At 41.3% G+C, this 10,648-nt stretch overlaps 1 protein-coding gene across 2 annotated transcripts; it reads right to left on the bottom strand.

Annotated features, from left to right (window-relative positions):
- Positions 1-318: 318 nt before the first annotated feature.
- cnr1 (cannabinoid receptor 1) lies at positions 319-4,449 on the bottom strand. 2 transcript variants are annotated; one of them, XM_025005042.2, is made up of 2 exons: positions 3,966-4,449; positions 319-3,339 (listed from the first exon to the last, which is right to left on the bottom strand). In XM_025005042.2, the coding sequence occupies exon 2, from the start codon at positions 3,292-3,294 to the stop codon at positions 1,885-1,887; it is 1,410 nt and encodes a 469-aa protein (XP_024860810.1). In that variant the 5' UTR covers positions 3,295-3,339; positions 3,966-4,449; the 3' UTR covers positions 319-1,884. The 2 variants fall into 2 exon arrangements, with proteins under 2 accessions (XP_024860810.1, XP_017267223.1); XM_017411734.3 differs by having other exon boundaries at positions 3,961-4,449.
- Between the last annotated feature and the right edge of the window lie 6,199 nt (positions 4,450-10,648).

A 10,648-nucleotide genomic window follows, 5' to 3' on the forward strand; every position in this document is an offset into this window, starting at 1 on the left:
GATGTTAGAGTAAACTTGTCTCATGTTCTTATTTCCCAGAATATAATTCTGCATCAACAGATGTAATATTTCTGTCACCATAAAAGAGCAGAGCAGATGTCACCCGTTTGTGTGCAATTTGTCCCTTTGGTTTGGGCAGTTTTATTAAACAAAATGAACAATATCACAGCATCCACAAGGGGGCAGTGTAACGCCACTGACGGTTGTGTTGCCTTCATCTTAGGTTTGTCTCATCCCATTGGGTAGGTTCAGCAGAAGGAGCCATGACCTCATGTTTCCCACCATCAATTAACCAATCAAAAACAACTTCAGGCACAATGACACCAGCTGCAACTTTATTCAAAAGGTTGGACACAGCAATAGTAAAAACACTTGACTGTTTGATTTCTGAAGTCATAGATTTCTCATTATGCCACCAATGTACAGAAGCCACTTGACAGTTGACATTTTGACTTTGAATATTTAAAATTACAAGAGGCAGCAAAGCATACTGATAAACAGCTGTTTGGATAACTTCACACCAAGATAAATGTCTACAGAACAATTGTGCTGTGAGATTTTCTAGATTAAAAGTACTACATAATCTATTAGAAAAATCACATCTTCTCACTGTAAGGTCAGGTTTTTTTTTTTTAGTTCTTACACACAAACTTCCATTCAAGTTACCAGTTAAAGACCTTTGTTTCTTTGTTTTGAGAAGTATAAAATTAACGGCAGACATTTATTTATTCTTTTTTTTCTGTTGTTGTATTCAGAGTTACGCCAAAACTACTTCACTAGCTCTGTGCAAGGGCTTCTTTTTTGTTTTGCGAAATGATTCCCCCCCACCCCTACACCCACTGCAACAGTAGCACTAAAACAACTCACCGCAATGATAAAAAAAAAAGGCTTTGGGGGTCACCAAGTCACAAGGAATCACACACATCCAGTAAAGTCATACATAGGATGAAAGCAGCTAGAGTCAGAAAGCACTTCAGTTTCCCGCAGTAGTGACCAGCACACTGTCTCCTCAAGCTTTGACCAAAAGCTTGGCGTTTCTGTTGCCTTGGCTCAACGAATGACTCAATTAGAACACTTCATTTTGCAAGAAAACACTGTACATTTGTTGGGCGCACATTTGAATAACGACATGTTACCCAGCAAGTATAACAGCTTGCGAGAAAAGAAACCACTCTGCCACGAAAAGTACCGTCTCCAGATGCACGAACTCAACCCCGTGCATCTGTTTCACCCTCCCAGAAGTTTTTTTTTTTCTTTGTCTCGTTTCTGAAAATTCTATTCACACATTAGCCACTCACTGAGTGATGTCAGAAAACATAGAAAAGTTACATGTTTCATGACAAATTCGGAAAAAAACAAAACAATTAACTGACGTTAGTTTTTTTTTAATTCCTTTATAGAAATGTCCATATTACGCAACATGAAGCCTGTAGAAAGTCAATGTTGGGCTGAATTTATGCTGCAAGACACATGTTAAATTCTAAATGACGCTGTAAAACATCTCTACTTAAAAATGTCAGTAGCCCCTTTTCCCATAAATGAAGATATAGTGTTTTTAAAACCTGAATTCACAGTACAAAAATATAATATGCCTTTGTTAACTGGATATCATGAAGTCTATGGTAAACAGCAGACTTATGATAGTCTCTCATATATTTCTTTCTTATTGTGAGTCCTTCCTATGAACCTGCGACACCATTTGGCACTTTGGCACACCTTGTACTCATAGACAAACATAAAATTATGGATCCACTCAAGCGTTTATGTGAGGATGCAAGTCAACACTTTCAGGAGAGGACTTTTCTTAACCTCTGTTTTTTTGTGTAGAATGGCACTGTTTGATAACATTTACCCATTTTATGCCCCCTCCCCAATAATGGCTAATTAGACCGCTTCTGCAGAAGTTTCAGTGGACACAGACATTGTTACTTTGGCTATTTTCACAGTGGTCTTCACGCAGCTCTCTGCAGCCCTGTTGGCAGAAATGTGGGCGTTTCTGTTCGGGCAGTCCGACTCGAGGCTGTTGTCCAGCTGCTGGGAGCTGCTCCTGCACGCGCCGCAGGAGCTGAGGAAGGCGTGCCGCAAGTCCTTGCTCCTCAAGGCGTAGATGATGGGGTTGACGGTGGAGTTGAGCAGGCAGAGCATGCTGCAGAACGCAAACACGGTCTTGATGTCGTCGTCCATCCTCCAGAAGAGGTCGTAGACCATGATGGCGAGCAACGGGCCCCAGCAGATCACCAACACCACCAGGATAAGCACCAGGGTCTTGGCCAGACGGATGTCCATGCGTGCCTGATCAGGGCGCGTGGTCTGCACTTTAGTCCCGTCTGCTGAGTAGACCACGAGGCTTTTCTGGGAGGCCCGGCTCAGCATACGCACAGCGTGGTGGTGAGCTTTCCACAGGATGTAGATGTAGGCGTAGATGATGAAGAGAACCAGCACGCTGGTTACGCTGATCCAGAACATCAGGTAGTTCTCGTCAATGAGGGGGAAGATGTCTGAGCAAACAGAATTGAGTCGTTTACAGTTCCAGCCCAGCAGAGGTAGCACTGCGATGATGATGGAGATGGCCCACATCATAATGAAGGCTATGACGGCCTTGGTCCGTGTCACGATGCGCCTGTAGGCGAGGGGCCGGTGGATGGAGATGTAGCGGTCGATTGCAGTGAGGAAAAGGCTTCCGACCGATGCCGTGAACGACGCCGTGACTCCACCCAGCTTGAAGAGAAAAACATTGGGGCTGTCCTTCCTGTGGAAAACGTGGAAGTCCAAAAAGCTGTAGACAAAAATGACACTGCCCAGCAGGTCAGCCACAGCCAGGCTGCCGATGAAGTGATAGGAGGGCCGGCAGCGGAGGGTGCGGGACTGCAGTATGACGCAGAGCACCACCAGGTTCTCCAGCACCGTGAAGGTACCCAGAGTCAGAGACATGACAGCCACAGCCAGCTGCTGGCTGGGGGTCAGGATCATGAAACACTCCATGTCCATGAAGTTCTCCCCACATTGTATATTATTAGTCTCGTCTCTGATTGTGCTCCGGTTGCCAAACAGGTCTGTAGCATTGGTGGGGAAGATAGGGATGCCCTTCATGGTGAGCTCTTCTCCTGGATGTACTTTGTTGGGGAAGGCGTTGCTGCGGAAAGCGGACAGGGGCTTCTGCACAGAGAAGCTTCCCTTGAAGTCTACGTCGCCGATGGAGTCGTCATAGTTGGCGTCGTTGGAGCCCAGATACTGTAAGCCAGATGTAATAGTCCGGAAGGTGGTGTCCGCCACACCATCGAGCACAGATTTCATGGCTGTGTCTGAGGGTAATACTGCAGTCTAAGATGCCCGGACAACCTACGGATCGATAACAAACACTTCAGACATGTTTTTGAAAATCATAAAAGCCTTGAACAAAAAAAACAACAACTTTGTGCTCTTCATCTTTTCTGTCCTTCATTTATTTATTTATTGCAGAAGAGCAATATTTGAGTCTTTGCTTCAGACAAATCCTGTAGATTTATGGCACTGAAATTCATGGACAGTTTTTATTATTTAGATGTGTTTGTCAACATATTATCTGAGACAAACTACATTTTGTCATTAATGGCTGAGGCGTATAAATACAATATTAGTATCAATATACATAAAAAACACCAGAGAAAGACTGTTTTTGTTTTCTTTTTCACACATTTTTGCCCAAACTATTTATAATTTCTTATAGCATGCAAAAAATTCTAATGAAAGGATGACTGCTGTCACAAAATTCTAATTGTCAAATCTAGATGATTCTTTTGGTAGAATTTAATGAAGTCTGATAACCTCGGCAGGTATAAATTTTATTTATGGTTTTAAAAAAAAACAGATTAAGAACAGCAAAAATGATATTTTTGGTGCTGGGATAACAACACAACGCATTAAGAGTACCAAAATAAGCTTTAATAAAAGTCTTAAAGTAGAAAAGGTGTGTTTTTTTACCTTACATAATTCTCCCCGGTGTGCAGAATCGCCCTTTCTCGCCGCGCGTTAATCCAAGTCAGAAGCGCATCGTTCAACCAACAAAAACAGGACTTCTCAGGAGAAACAGCAGGCGTTGGTGCGTCAGGTTAAATCATCACTTTGCTCGGGGCTTCTTCCTCTCTTCCTCTCAGGTGTCACAGAAGTTTCTGGGATGTCTGGAGAAGTGCTCCAGTGGCCGTTGGCGCGCGCTCCTCCTCCGTGGACACAGGTTGTTGATGCCGCCGCCGCCGCCGCCGCCGCCGCCTCCAGCGTCTCTCCAGTCCTTTTCTTTGTGTCTTCACTCTTATGAAGCTTCTCCTCGTCTGAGCTCCGTCACGTGGTTCCACGCGCAGCCCCGTGGGCCCAGCCCCGTGCGCGCAGCCCAGCCCAGCCCAGCGCACGGAGCTGTCAGCTGCGGCGCGTCAAGGAACAAGGGACCCGACGGAGACGCGCTGAAGTCTCACAGCTCGAGTCTGACAAGAAAACCCAGAGACTAAATCATGTTGAACACAGTTGTCATAATGTAGTTTTAAAAACAGCAAAAGCATATAAAAAATGTGTTTGCTGATATCAATTAGCTGTGGTGGCCATCTTGAATTGGACTGACTCCAGATGTTAATCAGTTATAGCGGTAGGCTACATCTAATGATTATTCCTTGGAAAGGTCAATAAAATCAGTTCAGTGGTTCATAGGATATTTTGCTAACAGACAAACAGGGTTGACTCCAACAGTTAATGGTAAAGTTTTAAGCAAATATTTTGTTCACTGAGTAGCACTTGGAGTATGCGATTCGAATTCGGCTGCAACCATATCAAGTTTTAGCTCAGTGTTTATAAAATTGACTGAATTTTGTGTTTTCTGAGGCCCATCGGCTGTGGGGGTCATCATAAATTGGCTTGGCTCCGGAAGCTAATCAGCTGTAGATGTACATCCAATAATTATTTCCTGGATGTTTTATTAAAATCCATCCAGTGGCTCATAAGATATTTTGCTAACAGACAGGAAGATTTGACTCAAAATGGTTAATTGCATAATTTTAAGCACAGATCTTGTGCAATCTGTTGGGGATCAGTCTTAGCTACTACCACAATAAAGTTTAGATCTGGCAATTTAGAATCAGATTGCGTCCAACAGTTAATCAGGTGTAGATGTACATCAGTGATTATATTCTGCAGGTTAAATTAGATTTTGTATAGTTCTTTATGTTTACAGGCACTCAGACACAGGCAAAAACAGCGGGTAATAATAAGTGTCACTGAAAACCTTCACATGTGGACAAGCAGCTGCTCTTTGACTCTCGCCGCTCTCTGGACCACGAGCTGTTTGTCATCAGAACGCGACACCACCGGGCCGAGCATGACCCCACCGGGACAGAGAGGAGAGATGTGTGTGTGTGTGTGTGTGAGGGGGGAGGATAGGAGCACAAGTACATCAAGAAAGCACCAACTGGATATTTATTAAGTTTTACCCTCCTAAATTCAGAGCTGTTGTTTGGTTTGGATTTTTAATTCCCTCTGGCTGGATATTTAGGATTAGTAGAACCTCATCAACATAAAAACACTGTTTTCTGAACAATCAATAGATAAAAAATAACTGTCTAAATCTAAGTGCTGGTGTAGATTCTCAGTCATCCAGGCCATGGTAAATTCAAAAAAAGTTAAAAAACAAAAACAACTGGACTTCTATTCTGTAGCTGAAGACGTTTCGCTTCTCATCCGAGGAGTGTCTAAATCTAAATAAAATAAATAAAAATCTTGAAAGCTAGTCTCCCTGACTAAAGTTAACAGGTCCAAGTTGAGCAGAATAAAATATTGGCCAATGTCCTCATATTTTGATAAAATGCAGGTTCTCAGGAAGTTATATCCACATTTTCTTATTAATATAAAACTGAAATGGGAAGAGTTGAATAGTAAGTGTACGTAATAGGCAAAAAAAAAGGCCAATGTTGACCCAAGTCAGAAGGTTATTCCCTCACTCCCATGTCACAGTATTTTTCAAATATCCTACATGACAACAGCATAAAAATGAACCCTGATTTTTGTGTTGTGGCTTTTAGTTTTGGTGATAAACAGTGGCCCACTTCTGGAGGTGCCCCTGACTGAAATGCATTTCAAAGCAAACAACAATCTCAGACAGAAACTAGTCCCACCTGGAGGATAAAACACCCAAACACAAGCTGAGCAGCGAGGCATGTCCTGTCCAGCGCAGCGAGAGTCGAACACAGCCCAGAACCGCTCCTCGGGTCAAGGCTCATCTCAAGATGAAAGGACACGAATTAGAGGACAGTAATATAGACAGTTTGAGATGACAGACGGTTTTAGAGAGAAGTCTACGACGGCTGCGGTGTTCTCAGGTGTCAGACACCCAGCTTTTACAAAGCAGCCTCGACTCTCCTCCTCGAGCAGTTTCATCTCACAGGATGTGAGCAAAACAACACCTCGCAGGCTGGTAAACAACTCCCAGGTGTAAACAACCTGAACGACTCACAGGAGGGGCAGGTGTGACTCATGAACCTCCTCATGAACTGGAAAAGCCTTTTGGATGAGAAGTGAAACATCTCCGGACGCAGAGACAGGAAGTCCTGTTTTATTCAGAAACATCAGCGGGACAAAAACAAGCTCAAATACGTAAATAATTAAAGGCTTAGCATTCCTGCAAGGAATTCTACGCTGGTGCAAAAATGTGATACATTATGTGATCTGATAGGTGCCTGGAGTTTGTGTTGTGAATGACTCTCAGCTACTACCACACCAGATTTTAGCTCAATATCTGTAAAATTCACTGAGGTATAACCACGTTTGTGTTTGCTAAGGCCATCTTGAATTAGATTGACTCTAAAAGTCAATCAGTTGAAGATGATCAGTCAATATTAGCTTACAGGGTTACCTCCAGCAGATAATGCTAAGGTTGCACAATGATTGGTGCTTGGAGTTTGTATTGTGAACTAGTCTCAGCCATTACCACACAAAGTTTTACCTATAAAACTGACTGAGTTTTAGCTATTTCTGTGATTGGGAAAACTGCTTAGCTGTGGCAGACATCTTGAATTGGGCTGATTCCAAAAATTAATCAGTTGTAGATGTACACCCAGTGATTAGATTCAGAGAGTTTCATTAAAACCCGTTCTGTGATTGGTGAGATATTTTGCTAACGGTGCAGACAAACAGGCACGCAGCGAGACACGGTCTCCAGTGGCGGGCGATAATTAAAAGTTCATTTTAGGAAACGGTTATTTCTGCGCTTAAGCTGAAAAGTCTAAAAGACTGAGCAGCGATGATTCACGGACGCGTCATGTTTTCACACCAGCGTTTCTTCTCCTCTGGACAAACCAGCAGTTTATCAGCACATTGGATCAGATTACGGGCCAACAAGCTACGAGTCAGATCCTGTTATGAGCAACAACAACAAAGACTGGACCTGAACAAAAACACAAATTTGGTGTGGTAGTAGCTGAGTGTCATTCACAACACATACTCTGAGCATGAGATTGTACCTTATGTTATTTTTAAGGTTTGACTAAAATGGCTACAACTCTGTCATTTCTCATTATTATCAGTGTAAAACTGAGGTTGAGGGGCAATATGCATTTCCTAAAGGCCTTTAATTTAATCTAGAAAGTACTGGAAGGATGTTAGTTTTCAGATTAGTTATCTGGAAATAATCTCCAAGACTATTCTAACAGATAAAAACAATGTTCACGGTTATAACTCGCTGGAGAAGGCAGAGACAAAGCTGCCTGAAACAATCCAGGGCTGTAAATTGACCAAAATCACAGCCCTTTTCTTCGATTGTTGAGTCTGTGGCCTGCAGCAGAGTAAGTGGTGTTGTTCGAGGAAGCATCAAAGCAGCGAGAGCAGAGAAACTCCAGGCTTGAGGTCTGAAGGAGAACGTGACCCTCAGACGTTCTTTGATTGTTGAGAGCCTCGGCCTGTGATGTTGCAGTGCGCCCTACGACTTCCTTCCTCTGTTTGTATGTTGACTTCAGGCTCACCACATTTCAGAGAACTCCTGCAGATGGGCCATTAAGTGATTTCATGCAATTAACTTTATAGGCTTGGAAGTGCAGCTAAGCATGTCTAATAATTGTTGCTAAAATGTCTATTAAGGATATTTTTCTCCAAACAAAGAAATCCATATCGCTCCAGAACCTATAAGGTTTAGTGTTTCTGTGAAAGGCATTACAACAACAGATTGCTAAATAAAAAATTTTATGTATTGAGGGACTGATACCAGCAGTTGTTTACCAAGCAGACCATTACTGAGCAGATTAGAACTGTGTGTTATGTTTTGCTTGTCATCAGTGAAGAAAAACAAATAAGATAGATTTTTATTCTGGGAAAAATTATGACTGGACATTCCAAACAAACTAGAATTTTATGTAAGACTTAAAGTAAACCAGAATGCAAAGATCTGCATATTTCATAAACTCATATTGTCACAACAGAACATAGTAAACACATCAAATGTCTAAACTTAGAAATTATAACTTTTCTTTTAGGAAATATAAGGTAATTTTGATTTTGTTTTAAAACTTATAAGTATTTGTCTGCATTGATGTAGCTTTTTCAGATGTGTAAACTGCCCATGCCAGAAGCACTAATGCCCCCCCATACCATCAGAGAAGCCATCAGACAACAGCTTGGATGGTCCCTCAAAGACACTGTCTCCATGGTTTTTAAAAAAAGATTTTAAATTTTGAGTCATCTGACCACAGGACAATTTTCCCTCTCTGTCTCAGTAATTTTTCGGCTGAGAGAAGGTGGTGGTGTTTGTGGATGGTGTTCACATCTGGCTTCTTCTTTGCCTGATAGAGCTTTAAGCAGCACCTGTGGATGACAGGGTGAACTGTGTTTTTAGTGAAGTGTTCCTGAGTCCATGCAGTGACGTCCAGAACAGAACCAGACTTCGTTTTAATCACGAATATCCAATTCTGACTTTCAGCCTTTTGTCCTTTGAGCTCAGAGATTTCTTCAGATTCTTCAAACTTATTGATGATATTATGAACTGCAGATGATGTAATATTCAAAGTCTTCTCAATTTCCTATTTTCTGCAGCTCCCATTATTTTCTGCCCATTATTACCTCTGACAGATTTAGCCTCTTTAAAAAGCTTTTTTTATACCCAGTTGTCTTACTAACCTATTGTTAATTAACTTAATCAGTTGTGAAATTCTCCTCCAGCTGTTTCTTATTTGTACCACTTACATTTACAGCTCTAAGTTGCCCCGTCTCGGTTTTTGAGATGTGTCGCTGTCATAAAATTCTAATTACCTTCTTTCTTTTTTGTTTTTCAAAAAAAAAAAGGTACAATTTCTTAGTTTAAATATTTGATTCTGGGGTTGTACACTGAGCATGAAGTTTAGCAGGTATTTTGTTTGTTCACATTTATACTCACATCTGTTTGTGTGTCAACCAGCATTGTGTCAACACGTCTAAGTTTGATGTTTTTGCAGAATGGTCGTCTCTGTTTCTTGGCTCCAAAGTGAATGGCTGTATTTTACGTGAGCAAAGACATGCAGGTTCCATAACTATAGTGTTCGTCGGCCAGAAAACCTTTAAAAAGGTGGTGAAAATAACATCACCGAAACACCAACTGGAAAAACAAACTGGAAATGTTTAATGAAAAATGTTTACAGCTGATGTTTAGTGAAATTCTTCTCATAGCTGTGGCTCAGACTCTGACAGCAGTTTGGTTTGCCAACTTTACTGCTGAACTGTGACAGTTTTCTGACTTGCTTGGCATGCTAACCCGTGAGTTAGCAGTGAGTGATGGCTGAAGCAAAGCTCGCAGCCATCTGCGTTTTGAGTTGTGGTACATCACATTTTGTCCTCCGCAGTGACTCACTTTGAGTCCCTGGATCAGAGAAGACGAGCTCGGAGGAGAACAAACTGCAGCCGGAGGAAGGATGCCTCCTGTGTGACGTCCGGAGCAGTTGTAATTTGACTAACTGATTGCTGAGGAGCGCTAAATGTCACAACGCCTCAGATTAGGTACATTACCGCCCACTGAAGATAATAATACGTGGAGAAAAAAAAAATACTTCCCTAATCAAAGAAATTTTAAACTCCCTCTGACATATTGTCCGTTTATAATTTTGAAAAAGAAATTTCAAACAAAACTCTGAATCAACACTGATTTATCAACATTACAAATGACCTCATTAAAACAGTTTATTACAAATCTAATAGAAAACTGTGGTTTTGTTTCTTAAAGTCAAATATGTACATAGGATGACCACCTATGTAGTCAGGAAAGGTAAATTAGAAAAAAAATGGTCAAGTACTAAAAGGGATCAATAATGTTGTAAACCATTTTAAGGGAGAGTTTATATACTTCTTATGTTTGAGGTTATTATGAATTCTTGTTAACTAATCTTTTTTTTCCATTATGAAATTAGTCCCTGCAGCCTCAAATATTCAGCCTTCTAAAGATGTAAATGTGTAAAAACCCTTTCTAAAAACAATTTTTTATGGGGCGCTGTTTGTAAAGGAGCTTGTGCTCAAAATTCATGCCTAAATGTTGTCACATTTAGCTTCAAACACTGTTTAAAAATGTAGTGTTGATTTTCTGATGTCACTTTTTACAACATTTAGCTAGTTACATGTAATTGTTACAGCTACATGCTAAATATAAATCTAAATGCTAAATGTTAAATCTAAATGTTAA

Source organism: Kryptolebias marmoratus, linkage group LG19, assembly GCF_001649575.2.
Source record: "Kryptolebias marmoratus isolate JLee-2015 linkage group LG19, ASM164957v2, whole genome shotgun sequence".
In the NCBI taxonomy this organism is placed as follows: Eukaryota; Metazoa; Chordata; class Actinopteri; order Cyprinodontiformes; family Rivulidae; genus Kryptolebias; species Kryptolebias marmoratus.

What these genes read in the sequence shown, in the direction of transcription:
- cnr1 (XM_025005042.2), bottom strand. Translation starts at nt 3,294, where the DNA reads ATGAAATCTGTGCTCGATGGTGTGGCGGACACCACCTTCCGGACTATT.